Below are 13622 nucleotides of genomic sequence, written 5' to 3'. Positions count from 1 at the left end.
TCACGAAGCCGGCGCTAGAGGATGGTCGAATCGCTTGGAGCTTTGCACCCAGATACCGCAGTTACCTAGACCTGTTCAAAAAAATTTTTTGAGTTTTCGATTTTGGGATCTGTATGAAAACAAATTATAAGTACGACTGTACGACAGTACGAGAGTACTATAATAGAAATAAAAATAAGTGACATCTTTCTCCTTTATTTTTTTGTTTGTTATTGACTTGAAATAATAGACAGGTATTCGTATCTTGACTATCTACGGCGCATCTTCTTTGGGTAAGCTGCAGAAAAACAGCACCAGTATCAAGTACTCCGTATGCCTCCGCATTCGTGTACAAAACGAAAAAATATGAAACAAAACGAAATCCTTTAGCTTTAGGTGTATCTGCTTTTCTTTTTCTAGTAATTTTCAGTGTTTTTCATACCTGATATTAAGCTTGTGATTACAGAGGTTTCAGTGTCTCGTCGGCCAGTGGCACCTTTGCGTATGGAGTCGAGACTTCAGTGTTGACAACTGATATCAGTATCGGAGTATCCTGCCAAACTGAGGCCTCCGCTCTCCAGGCTAGACGCAAGTGCATCTGCCATCTAGGTAATAGGAATGTAAATTAAGCACGGGATGAATGCATTCTCCATACGAAAGCCAATAGGTAAGCGTTTTGGGACTTTTATATGTTTGTTGGTGTGCAGAAGAAATTCTATCTTAGGAGCCTGCCAGCCTGACTTCGTTAATAGGAAATACCGTATCCATGTCTTTCCGTTACCAGTTTTACTGTTTATTTTGTTTTTACATATTTGTTTGCGTGTTTGAATTCTGTTTTCTAATGGTTAATAAAAGCGCTAATGATGATGCGAATTGTGTGGTTTATTCCGTAGGATCAGCTTGGGGACTGATTGGACGTAACGGTCTGAGAAGCTACTTTCTGTAATCCTTTCTGGAGTATCCGGAACCATCCTGAATTATGGTTCTCTTGGAGCCGGAGAAGTTTTTGGTCGAATTTGAGAAGTACGCGTACGATTTCATCAATACTTTTTTTTCCTCAATTTTTTATTGATACTGTGTTCGTCGCTTCGTCCGATTTGTGTAGGTGAATTTTGTAAAACTCGATATTAAAACCTGTATCGTGATTCGAAAGTGAACCTGGAATTTGTCTGCCGAACGAATCGTAAAATATTTACTGTAACTAGGAGTAATAATCTCTTACATGTTGTAGCTTTTTGTTCAATCGTCGTTATACCCCAAAGCTTTCATATCGCACAGCTGATTGCATTATTCGCTTTTTACCTTGTATTAATCTTGAGTGATAGGTTTTGTACTACGAAGCGGTGAGATCTTAACGCGGAAACGTAGCCTCCAAAATTTAAGCTGCAGAATTTCGGATGATTCAAATACTGACTGTAAAGTTGTTGAAATCGGCAAATTTTATTCCCAAAAATTCGTTTTCTAGTAAGTACGTATTTCTTGAACTAATCGGTGCGGTTTAAGATTGCGTTTGAAAGATACGGTGCTTGGGATTCGAACGCAGAGCAAGCAAAACTTTTGAGGCGACGAGCCGGAGATGTACAACTTTGGAAATTTTTGAAATATTATTTTGGTTGAATAATAATAAATGTTGCGCAGTAAGGCGATACTGTATTCTGAATGATTTGATCGGCCGTTTGCTGAATTTAAAAATTGAAATCTAGTCTGGAAAGCCGACTGACGAAACAGGCTTCGTTGGCTTTTGTTTTTGCATCATTGTACCGGATTGTTTAAAATCGAGCTGTCCTCTTCGGTTGAATTTAAATGTGGGCAGGCAGCTTGCTTTGCTATGTGAATAATGAAATACAGTAAATGAATAGGCTAGAATTTTTGGAATATGTTACAACTTTTGATGTTCGATGCGTTGTCACAGTATCTATAATTTGTGCAGATGCAGGCATGCTTAGAACTGTCGACATATTTAATAATATGGTTCTGCGAATCTGGTGAATGTTCTGCGAATTCGATCGCTTCAGTAACAGTGATTTATTGTGATTTATGAACGAATATTCCTGGCGCCGCTGATTATTATTATTAGTTTATGTAACGTAATTTTACTCGTGCGTTAACAGTAAGTTGGTTGGGGGTTTTCTTGTTGTTATCTGAGTTTTATGGATACAGTTGGAAGCGTAAAGTTGTGGTCGTGACTGTGAGGGATGATGCGCGTGAATTGCGTTTCCATGCCAGTTGGCGTCAGTTCCTGTAAAAAGGTTATGAGCGATTTAACTGGAGCGGCATGTTGACATCGGTTACGAATGGGAGCTTTTATTAGCCTGCTTCTTGCTAATTGTGAGATATTTTCATCCGATCACATGGCCGCATGGCTGTAACCTCTTTTGCATCATTCAGACAAGAAGTGCATCTTGGAAAAACGTTGGCCGCAGCTGCTTGTTGACAGGCAGAGGACCGTGAATGCCATCAGCACCTCTGTGTGATTTGAAATAGGACTGCGACATTACCGTACATTATACCGACAGTTACGAGGAAACCCAGTTCACCGCTTAAGCGGAGACGGCGTGTACTCGTACTCCACATATGCATTATTCCAGGAAACTGAATGTGTTTTAATGCTCTTCATGCATGAAAACCAGTTTCTGGGTTTTGAGCGCACTATACGGTAGAATCGCTGTAAAACATCAAGGGGCCGGTATGCCGTTATCGATGTTGTAAAAGCGGTTGTGTTGTGTTTTGAGTTGATGGAAGCGAAGGAGGCACAATTTCGCTGCACTCGGCTTAAATGTTTTCCTCGTAACGCAAATGTTTTTCAAGGGCGTCTTTGTGTCTTTGCAGATTGAGTTCGCTGATGCCAGATTTTTGTTTTATGATTTGGCACAAGAATTTTGCTGATTCGTTGTTTTGATAATCTCGTGCGAGAGACTAGAGTCTGTTTGAACGTTTAGTCTGTTTGAAATCCAGTCATTCTTTTGAATTGCACTGTTATGTAGATGGTACATTATTTCGTGTTTGCTTTTTTGTCATTGATTAACTTCTAATGATTGCTAACGTAAATATGCTAAATTATAAGGAATTAAATTTCTACAAAGTTCATAATAATTTATAGGTGATAATTTGATTCTGAAAAGCCTGTTCACTGATTTCCCGAAGCCGCGTTGAGGTGTTAATAAGTAATTGAATTCTATATACCTCTTGCATTGAAACATTTTTTACTTGTTCTGACGCAGATGTCTGAAAAACGTTCTGCATCACATGAATTATTGCAAATGAATTCGTACTGCACTGCACTTGCATTGGTAGTGATTTGGGGCCGTAAAATTACCTCACGTGTCGATTTTTCTGAAAAAATAGACTGCTGATGCTAACGATTACTGTACTTCGTTGGCTTAGCTTCCAGCCACGTGAAGCCCAGTTACTGGTGCCAAGATAACTAAGCAAGGGGAAATGTTGTCGTGTTACGTTAAAGCTACGTGCTTGTGCCCAACATTCCACCAAGCCGGTCCTTTCTTGCACATTAGGTTTCGGACGAACTAGCAAAAGTTCGGAAAACTCGCTTTGGAGGAACTGACTGATTACGCTGCATTTCGATGCGGACGTGTACAGGCATTGTCTGGTATATCAAACCTGATTGCCGGTATTGTTTAATTAGCATGATTTCTTGATGACCTTGCGTACAATAATTGCCGTGGGTGAAACAGTTTATTGTTAGTACACTTTGTTCGGTAACGTTAAACGTTTTAACTGTTCGTACTGTAATAGAAACGGTAGTTTTTTCATAGTCATTACAACTGCCTCAACCACAAAATTAGTGCAGAATTTTAATTGATGCAGTGATGCATAAATGCTGATGCAGTAGAATCAAAATCATCACGAATATCGAAACAGAAGTTGCAGTTATTATACCAACTTATCAGTCAGCCGGCTTTAATAGCAATTATTAGAAGCTATAAAGTAGCATTGTTAGTATGCCACTATGTGTGTAGAATTAGATGCAGTGGAATGACGTGTAGCGTATTGTGTTATTGCAGATGTTTAACTGCATCGAAGGTCAAGAAAAAGGTAGCATCAATTTTTCCATGAAACGGTACGATGGCCGTACCAAGCCGAAGCCTCGCGATCCGTCGAAAGCCCCTCCAGCCCCGACCGAATATTCCTGTCTCGTTCGTGCCAGTTATGATAAACGGAAAATCAGCACGCATGTCGCGCACAAAGATTTGAATCGCTTCCAGATTGCCTTTTCCGCTCTCATGCGATCAGGCAGGTGGAGTATGCTAATACAGCTGCGCAAAGTCGTTTGTTTGTGATAGAATTGGAATGTAACTTTGCCGACTTTACTCATGCTTCTATTTTTATCTGTTTAGGTATGAGTAATATCGGTAAAAAACCTGTGCAGACCGTGCCCACCGCCAGTGCAGCGCCTGTAATCGCACCGGCCCAGGTGCCAAACCCGGTCACGACGACCGCCAGCTCACCCTCAACCTCTACAACAGCAAAAACGAAGGGTACCAAAAAGGCATAACTGGATGATGAAGTATATTCCAGTGTCATTCAGATTAATTTTTTACTCTTTCTTGAGATCATTTTCTTACTGCATGTCGAATTTCTACCAGTTACATTGACAATGAACTGCGTAAGAACGAAATAAAGCTCACAACCACGTCTCGTTCCGTTTTATTTGATGTTGTCGCATGTTGCTTGTTCTGACCAAGCTTTAAAAAAACTGAAAAAGACAATTTATCACTTGGGGACACGGGTGCTTTGTACATGGGGTACCCGATCAAAAAGACTGAAAAACTACATCAGTGAAAATTTTTTTGAGGCATGGAGAAAATACTGAGCGAGCTGTGTACGCAATCTGTACAAACAAAGTGCGACAAGAAAGATAATAATCAACAGTCTGCACGGCGTTATAATTACAGACAACAGTGGTAAGTTGACAATATATCTTTCCATCTGGAACGGGAGCACTCGGGCAAGCGACACGATGTCTAATAAATTTGTCATGCAATCGGCAGTCCGAATGAAAACATCGCCATTTCGCGTCGGTGTATACCAATCTTCCATTCCAATCCAGCAAGAAATGCAACACAATGAAAGCGCCAAGTTTTCAAATTTTTTTGGTAAAAAAGGCCATGACGACAAGAACGCGAATGTGTTTCCAACATCGTGACCCATGTAGACAACGGATCGGGCACACCACCTGGCCATGTCCCAACCATGTTCCCCCATCCGTCATTCAAAGGCAAAAAATTATAACGAAAAAAATACAAGGAATAAACGTCCCGTCCAAGTCAAATATGTACAAAAGGAAAGGGACGCTCGGTTTCCCGTAGTAACATTTCAAATATCCATTTCGAACTGCTGTTCATGCTCGTCATCTGCAATCACGAATGCATCTTCGTTAAGACATTCTTTTAAGTGAAATCAAATTGTTTTAAAGGTCAACCACAATTAATACAAATAACTCAAAATGTTGTGGTAACGGGTGTCCGCTGCTTACCTTTGCGTTGAGCAGGAGATTTCACAGGTCTGGAGGAGGCAGTCTTCGGCAGACTTTCCACAGGGATTCCACCGGCGGTGACTCCAGGAATAAACTTCATGTTCGACGGCGGTGTCTTCGTCATTGGTGAACAGCTCAGCTTGAGGAGCAACGATCGATCGTACACGATCCTAGTGCCTACAAATACGATGCAATGTCAGCAACATTTCTCAGAACGGAATGACACTCCCAGTTTCAAAACATACAGGTGATACACCTAAACATCTCCTTGAGAAAATACAGAACTGACTCGAATGATTTCAAATTGCATACCATTGCACACCGATTCCTGCGCACATCTAATTAAACAGCAAACACCGGTAACCGTTTGATTTATGGTACCGTTGTCGTTGTTATAACTTAAATTTAAACCACCAGTTTAGGTAAAAAGCAAGCTTTTAAAAATTATTATCACTGATTTCCTTTCCTAACGAAAACAACTTTAACAGCCCAATAAAAAGCCGGCGACAACACTGCAGCCGAGACTTGGAGACTAACGATTCCGGTCCTACCAGCAGATAGACAGGTCAGCGCGTTTGTTTACAACGTTATCTGCAACGAAGTTTGCACTTTGAAGTTCGAGGAATCGAAAGTCGCAAATGATCATGTGCCTTATCCTGTTGGCACAAGACAACTACCGTCCGTAATCACTCTCTTGCTCATGTCGTCATGCGTATTTTGCACGAAGAACCTGATGCAATTCAATCAGGAATTGCAAACTGCAATAGACTGTCCTCTGCACTTTTAGGTATAAATAATTTTTATAATTACAAATATCGGTACAAAACTACATGACAGTGGTATAACCGTATATCGTAGTATCACCAGAATATCAAAGTGAGGCTAAACTTCAATTAAAAATCGGCAGTCGTAAGTGGCTAACCAGTAAGTCTAGTTCAAAACCGGCTTCAGACTACGAAAAGAAAACGTGCTATCCCACAATGTGGATCGAAAGTCCAGTGGGTTTTCTCATTCCGGCCATGAAAACCTAGCAGTTTATTAAATCTGCACGACGAATACATACTGCAAAATCGTTATGGTTCAGGGTTTACAAAAAAAGTTAAGTGAAGGTGCCCCGGGGCGCAATGTATTCACAGTCGTTCGACCTCTCCCATAATTTCTCGGAACATTTACACCGTTAAAACCAAAAATGGTCAACAGAAGTCTTATGATATTCGTACCTCCAGGAGTTGTGCAATAAATGGTTCCGTTAGGAGTTGCTGAGATGTCTCTCGGAAGTTGATTCGGATCGGTTATCATGACACGTCTGATGGGGATTTCCCGCTGTTCAGTGAAACGTCGATCAGTCTGAACGCTCGACATTTTATCGGGATTGCAGGGATATAAATTCAAAGAAACGAAAAACAAAAGCAATAGAAAGCAGGAAACTAATCGCAAAAATAATAAGTAAAGCTACAATAGCACTATAAACTACTAAAAAGCACGCAGTTCAGGAACATCCGACGCAAAAACCCGACTAAAACGCAGAAATATCACTGACAAGGCTTTGTATATAACCAACTGTTAGCTGACGTCAGCATGCTAACAACGCCTTCCACTTCTGCGCCATTGGCTGGTCGACAAAGACCACTTTTCTCGTGTACTATCCCCGGGTGTTTAAATTGCACAAATACAGCTCGTGACGGATAAAAATCACTAGATGTAAGCACCGTCAGTACTATGTTCCGTTGCCACTGCCAGGAAGGGCAGCTGATGTTGGAAGAGCTCGTGACCATGAGTCACTGTAGTGTGCTTTATCGCTGCACTATTGACGTTCGTTGAATGATCAATGAACGTTCATTATTAGCGTGCATTTTTGGAGGACAGTGGAGGTCACTTGCGGGATGTTCTGACTTTCCGAGGTGGCATCACTGGCATGCTTGTGAAGGCAAACAAGAAAGCGTGCTTCAAGATTACAATAAGTATAAGATGTTAATATCTAGCATATGTACCGTATAAATAAGCTTCAAAATTGTGACGGCACTTTATTACAGTTTGATATCAAGTTTTATTGCTTCACAAGATTACATGTTTTAAAACAAATTCCGCTTCAAAATATATGCATATAACAATTCTAATCGTAACAAGTAATACATAATAAGTTGAAAGTTGTTTGACAGATATCATCATGTATCTTTTGAATTTACTGATTTTTGCTGATCGTATGCACATCTCGTGCTTTTCCGCAAAGTCAAAATGGGGGTTTTAAGTTCTGTTCTAATTTTATAACATAAAGATCGCATGGGTCTAGACTGTTAGCAGAATTCCGTCTCTGTTTGAATGTTACATCCCGGCCGATAGTCTGGGACAAATTTTTGCTGCATATTTTTCAGACGACAGCCCTGAAGTCGTAGATCTGCCGTTAATTACTTAAATAACTGCGTTCAGAAAGGAAACAAACCTACCTTACAAGAATATATGTAAAAATATTGGCGTAAAAACCGTTTCCACCGTAAACAAATATTAAATTTTTCATTTATAAATCAAAACTAATAAAATCAAAATCCGTCTAAAACTGCTCAAAACAGAAAGCTGCCACCTCGAGGGCCCTGCTGGTGCGACAAAAAACTGCAAAGTCGGAAGTACAGTACGTACTTTAATACCGTAGTGCAACTTGTTGTTGTCTTGAAAGTTGAAAGCCACTACTGAAAGAAATGACGCCGGAAAAGTCACTCCAAGACTTCAAAAGTTTAATTAAAAGTTAACTTAAACTGAAGGCTAAAGATAAAAAAGAAACGTGAGTTTTCAAAATTAATTATGCGGAACTTCGTTTTGATCGCCATTTTATGCTTTTCCTGTTTTCCGTCGGGAGTATTAGTCTTAGCTGGTGGCGGGGGAAAATATTCCAAGGACAAGAATCAGAAAAGAGACAGTGATGACGCAGCGGAAGAGAAGCGAATCAGCGGGAAGAGCGCGACACCAACAAAGGCTGCCGAAGAAGACTCCAGCGCTGACGGCAAGCGACCCAACGGGCCTTTCCGGATCGCCAGGCTGAATGCAGTATGGGAAAAAGCGCAGAGAGTGAGTATCGTACATTATAAATGTCCGAGATCTGAGAATGGGGCTTCGTCGCTTGCATAGAAATACCACCACAGAGCAGTAAACTTATACCGTACGTAGGAATTTGTTATTTTTAGCATGGATAAACAGATTTTCATTGCGTTTTTGCCGTACCGTTCCTGTATTCTTCTTGACAGCAATTTACAAATCACCATTTCAGTTACAAATTTAGTTGCAAACTACAATTAACGTGACTGATTTGCATAGCGGCTCTCTGCGGATGATCTTCGGTCGCTCCTTGACGAACTGCAGCTACAAGGTAAAACGCTTCCTTATTATGGACGTGTTATGGATGGCTCGTACGAAATGGCTAGCGGAAATACTAATGTTTTCTGTGTGCTAAATTACAATTTATTATGAATTTTTGTTACTTAAACGTTAGTCAGTTCCCATGACTCATTGAAGAAATTTTCTGCAGATAAAGATGAAATCACCTTGAAGAGGTTGCAACATGGGGAAAAAAGACAAACAGGATGCATCAGGAAAAGAAAAAGCAGCTCCCAAGCGGTTCACTTTCAAGGACAAAAAACTAAATAAGCTTTGGGAAAAAGCTCAACGTGCTGGTTTTTCCGGTGTGTGAAAAGTTTTCAATCGGCAACCGATTCAGATAAGGAGGGCTATAGGTGGACCGTAGAGGTACTTATTCGTCTTTATGTTTTCTTAATAGATGAGGAACTGCAGAATCTGAAAACCGAATTCATTCATCACCAGCAAAAAGTAGACGACTACTACGAAAAATTCGATGAGGCCATAAGCGGTAACGAGAAGAAACCGGAAAGTGACAACGAGGACGGAGGTTTGAAACTCGTAGATTTGTATAGTTACTTGTACTGTGTCTGCCGACCATCTAGTATCACTTATATGTACACCTTACAATTTAACCAGAATGATTTATCACTTATACTCCTACCGATTAAACAAAGTTAACTTGTTGAATTTATTTAAATTTTTTAGACATTAGCCGCCAGACTTACAAGAAAATCATGGGGACACTACTAAAGTTTAAATATTGAAAAGACACCCAAAATCCATTTTGCTAGATAACTTCATTTGTAGCCACTTCAGAATTATACCAGAATAATATTATTTTACTTTCCAAGATTTTTGATTTCTTCAAATTTCACAGATTACCAGATAAAAGATCAGTGGAATGATTTAACCAGTGAACTCACGGAATCCGAACTGGAAGATCAGGTTCCCATGCCGAGCGCCACTCCGAAAGAGGAAACGGTGGAACTGGACAAAAAGCTCAAAGATCTTACAAAGAACTACGGAAACTTGAAGGAACGAGTAAACAGGCACACCCAAGATTTAAGCGAATTTAATTTCAAAGAAGACCGAGTAGAAGAGCTATGGAATCAGGCCGTTGGTGCCGGGTTTGATCGAGAGGAGCTGCTTTCTTTAAGGGTAATTGTTTTCCGCGACGTGCGTGCCGTACTTGTTGGCTAACTTGCATTCTTTCTACAGAATGAACTGCAACATTTCGAAAAGAAGTTGCAGAAGCTCAAAAATTTCAACGACGAAATTCAAACGGGAAATGGAAAGAAGCACCCTAGTGCTTTGGGCAAAGGCGGTGAGAAAAGCCAGGAAAGACTGGATCTGGAATCGAAGGCTAAGCACTTCGCACAAAAAACGGAAAAACTGGAGACGGAAATCCAGCGCCGCATTGAAAACCGGCGGAACGAGTTGTAAAGTGTAAACCACGCTTTTCCCGACCCTCAAGCGTTTTTGATCTGTGGATTGCAAGAAAATCCTCTATGAACCACTTCCAACCAGTGTCTTATTTTAAATGTGATAAACCCTTGTTGTTTGCTGTTAATATGACTTTTATCATTTTAAGTTTTTAACACTAAAAATTACTAAACCGCGCTTTCTTATTCGGAGTAAGTATTATTTATTTCTTGCTTTTTCTTTTTGGCACTGTACCAATTCTCTCAAGCAATCCAGTCACCTGCTTAACTGTAGATCGCAAAAAGAAGCTCTGTGAAGTGTGAACTATTATTTTTTTCAACGTAAATTTCACAAAATACGCTTCTATACACTCACAAAGGTCTGTGCGCGCGCTTACAATCCTCCGTGGTGCGAAAGTCAAACTGGAAAGTCAACACTTTCCATTTCGAGCCCATCACTGCAAAGTGTAAAACTAAGGACCACTGACACTAACTTTCACCGATCTTTTTCTCGAATTTCTCAAATTCTTTTGCCGCGAGGTCATCCACTTCATCTTTGACCTCTTCAATTCCCATCACTTCCGGTATGTAAAACTGCAACATGTTCTGCACGCCTTGTTTGAGAGTGACAACCGAGCTGGGACATGTGGAACAAGCGCCCTGAAGTTTCAACTGCACGATGCCATCTTTAAAACCCTACGAAAAACCGTATTAGCAGCTTCATTAGGTTGCCAATATGAAACAAAATCGTTTAAAATTCTCTGCACTCAATGGAGAAGACTCAGTTCATCGTACTAAACCTTATATAATTTATTATACGTCCACCAAAATTTCCACTTTCGCATCCTCCCAGATAAGCACTTTTTCGCACCGCTTTACTGCATAGTGTAACCAAACACACATTTGGCGGCGACGTTTTGAGAGGAATGGAAAATAACATGAATTTTGGTTCATCAAAACGCGTTCAAACCCTCCATGCCAGCGCAACCTGTTGTTATGCGCACCAGTCCTTTCCAACATGTATAGTGTACTTATACAAACCATTTGGCTGCGGAATGCAATAAAACGAAGTGAAAAATTGTTTGGGAGTGCGCGAAAGTGAAGGTTTCCGCGAATCCATACGAATGTGGTACTGTGTCATTCAAGTACTAACAAAAATAAAAAAAGTTGATAACTGGATAAGTATGTACCTTGTAAATGATATCGCCGCCGTCTTCCTGTACGGTGGGACGGATTCGTGTTTCGATCAGCTCTTTAATCATGGCGACGGTTTCATCGTCCTCCTCAGTAACCTTGGTATCCTGAGCAGAAGGTTCTTCTTCATGTAATATGGGAAGGTTACTTGCAAAGAAATCCATGATCACAGCATATATTTCCGCTTTCAGAACTTTCCAGTCTACTTCGTCGTCCATTTTCGTAATTGTTATAAAGTCCGAGCCGAAAAACACCGATTTCACGCCTTCGATTTTGAATAACAATCTGAAAACAAGGGTATTTTTAAAAAAGGAAAGGCCTTCCCAAAACTACAGACGTGAATTTAGGTTTAAAATTATAATCATTCTTCTAATTTCTTAAAAACGCAGCATTGCCGGTTTCCTTTCGTACTTGTAAATTGTACTGCTCAAGCACAACATCGCACGTTCGTCGTTTACCTACACTGTACGATTGCGATGCGTGTGGACTGCACAGTGTGTTCTACCAGAATTTAAATACATCGAATCTACTAAACAGTTTAGTGAAATGATGAAACTGAAATGGTGGTGGTGGTGCAGATTATGTGAATTTATGTAAATTGTATCAGTTTAGTCTAAAAACTGATACAATTACTTACACAAATCCACATAATCTGCACCACCACCACCACCAATTTCATCAGTAAACGGTGCGTGGAAAATATCTGTCGTAGACTCGTAGTGAAACGGCATGCCGCCATGCTGCATTAATAAAAACGCCGTAAACGTATGTACAGACCTCGCAAGAGGCGACCGCGCTGCTTTGGCCTCGGTAGGAAAATCAGCAGTTCCCGATTCCATGACCGTTCTTCCGGGAAGAAATTTTAGACTATTTGGATTTGGTGTATCCTGGGTCTGGATAAACATGGTTCTTACTAAGCGAAGAAAAGCAAAGTATAACAATCTCATCGATGCAAAGATCACAACATGACCGTAAGAAAACTGAAAGTATTAGTAATAAGTAATTTTTATGATTATATCAACACGGTCTAGAAGTTTACAAGTGTGAATCCTCTTTACAGGGATTTTACAGATACCTAAAACATTTAATCTGCTTCCGACTCAGAAGCAACGTCGAATCTAAAGCAGTATATCAGACGAAAATTCTGCAGTAAAATTTTTTTACTGTAAAAATCCAAGACAGAAGCCCTTTCAGTTGTTGGGCTTTAATTTAAGCCTTTACGACTTTACCTGGCGAAAATCCAGTGAACAATGCACAAGTGTTCACCCGCGAAAAACACGGAAAATTTTGATTTCTAATATTAGCGACCCGGGTCTTTGTTGCATAACATCGTCTAATTGAAAATCCGTCAAATGTTCCATAATAACTGTTACGAATTTCCGCTGAGCTTGGTCCCGGTCGTGTCCGCTCTGTTCTCGAAACACCAGGTAAGCGGTGAAGATCCCGAAGGATACGACGCGAAATCATGATAGTCAGAAGATTTGGGGCACAAGTGACAAGTGGCATTCCCGGAAGATCCAGAGCTGGTGAAGATAACCCTGAGCAGATACTCAGTTTGTACAGGGATCAGAAACCTGAAACAGTGGAAGCACAGCTGATCGATTGTAAACAAAAATATTTTTTAGTAGATTCAAAACTACGTAATAGGGTAAATTAAACTAAAAGTAAGTACTTATTACGTACTGTAGTTCTTAGTGTTTGATGGTCTGCAAGTACAGTACTTTCAGCGACTAACAACTGGCAAGGCCGCAAGGGAAACAAACCAATTAACTGTAAAAATAGGTACTTAATAAAATTAATAATAATATAATAATAATGACAAACGTTTGAGATGTGTCGAATTCGAATGTTTTTGTTTCAACAGCTTTTACTAAGTCAGTAATTTCCGGTGCCACTCACCGTAACCCGCGCCCCGGTGCGCGTGCCATATGTACTTATTATTTAAATTAGTACGAGTACTGTAAATTAATAGCACTTACTGTAAGTGTAAACTATTAATTTTGTGAATAAAAATGAAGTGTAAATAAAGTGACGTGCAGTCGTGCACACATATGTCACTAAACAAGCCTGAATGAGTTTGTTACTTATGAATCTACGTATTTATCGGTGACTGGTGAGTAGCCCAAAGAGTTATTAGCACGAGCGCCGAGCAGACAGGTAAATTTAAAATTAATGATCCAAAACCC

General features: G+C 40.2%; 4 protein-coding genes across 6 annotated transcripts; 2 read left to right on the top strand and 2 right to left on the bottom strand.

Annotated features, from left to right (window-relative positions):
• Positions 1-65: 65 nt before the first annotated feature.
• Positions 66-4633, top strand: LOC129589350 (signal recognition particle 14 kDa protein-like). The gene is given in 6 exon segments (XM_055484064.1): positions 66-272; positions 446-588; positions 873-1002; positions 4002-4027; positions 4030-4230; positions 4335-4633. Coding segments are annotated over 4 exon segments (429 nt in total). The 5' UTR covers positions 66-272; positions 446-588; positions 873-958; the 3' UTR covers positions 4493-4633.
• LOC129589351 (eukaryotic translation initiation factor 4E-binding protein 1-like) lies at positions 4629-7012 on the bottom strand. The gene is made up of 3 exons (XM_055484065.1): positions 6694-7012; positions 5474-5650; positions 4629-5351 (listed from the first exon to the last, which is right to left on the bottom strand). Exons 1-3 carry the CDS (start codon positions 6833-6835, stop codon positions 5314-5316), a joined length of 357 nt encoding a protein of 118 aa, XP_055340040.1. The 5' UTR covers positions 6836-7012; the 3' UTR covers positions 4629-5313.
• Positions 7013-8121: 1109 nt separating this feature from the next.
• Positions 8122-10579, top strand: LOC129589352 (alpha-2-macroglobulin receptor-associated protein-like). Its single transcript, XM_055484066.1, is given in 7 exon segments — positions 8122-8533; positions 8780-8831; positions 8991-9021; positions 9023-9144; positions 9240-9368; positions 9699-9979; positions 10040-10579. Coding segments are annotated over 7 exon segments (1104 nt in total). The 5' UTR covers positions 8122-8269; the 3' UTR covers positions 10265-10579.
• On the bottom strand, positions 9749-13283 carry LOC129589348 (NFU1 iron-sulfur cluster scaffold homolog, mitochondrial-like). Of its 3 annotated transcripts, none has more exons than XM_055484060.1 (5): positions 13120-13283; positions 12666-13010; positions 12214-12349; positions 11433-11721; positions 9749-10938 (listed from the first exon to the last, which is right to left on the bottom strand). In XM_055484060.1, exons 2-5 carry the CDS (start codon positions 12940-12942, stop codon positions 10732-10734), a joined length of 909 nt encoding a protein of 302 aa, XP_055340035.1. In that variant the 5' UTR covers positions 12943-13010; positions 13120-13283; the 3' UTR covers positions 9749-10731. The 3 variants fall into 3 exon arrangements, with proteins under 3 accessions (XP_055340035.1, XP_055340037.1, XP_055340036.1); XM_055484062.1 differs by having other exon boundaries at positions 12214-12329; XM_055484061.1 differs by having other exon boundaries at positions 13158-13270.
• Positions 13284-13622: the final 339 nt, after the last annotated feature.

Source organism: Paramacrobiotus metropolitanus, unplaced genomic scaffold, assembly GCF_019649055.1.
Source record: "Paramacrobiotus metropolitanus isolate TYO unplaced genomic scaffold, Prichtersi_v1.0 Parri_scaffold0000034, whole genome shotgun sequence".
Taxonomy (NCBI): domain Eukaryota; kingdom Metazoa; phylum Tardigrada; class Eutardigrada; order Parachela; family Macrobiotidae; genus Paramacrobiotus; species Paramacrobiotus metropolitanus.
Note: the sequence above shows the minus strand (reverse complement) of the source record. Positions and strands in the feature narration are given on the sequence as shown.

Coding starts and splice junctions, on each gene's coding strand:
- LOC129589351 (XM_055484065.1), bottom strand. CDS start 6,835: ATGTCGAGCGTTCAGACTGATCGACGTTTCACTGAACAGCGGGAAATC. Junction 5,651..6,693: donor TTATTGCACAACTCCTGGAG/GTACGAATATCA, acceptor TCGTATTTGTAG/GCACTAGGATCGTGTACGAT. Junction 5,352..5,473: donor ATCTCCTGCTCAACGCAAAG/GTAAGCAGCGGA, acceptor TCGTGATTGCAG/ATGACGAGCATGAACAGCAG.
- LOC129589348 (XM_055484060.1), bottom strand. CDS start 12,942: ATGCCACTTGTCACTTGTGCCCCAAATCTTCTGACTATCATGATTTCG. Junction 12,350..12,665: donor GTTCACTGGATTTTCGCCAG/GTAAAGTCGTAA, acceptor TTCTTCGCTTAG/TAAGAACCATGTTTATCCAG. Junction 10,939..11,432: donor GCGGCGATATCATTTACAAG/GTACATACTTAT, acceptor GGTTTTTCGTAG/GGTTTTAAAGATGGCATCGT.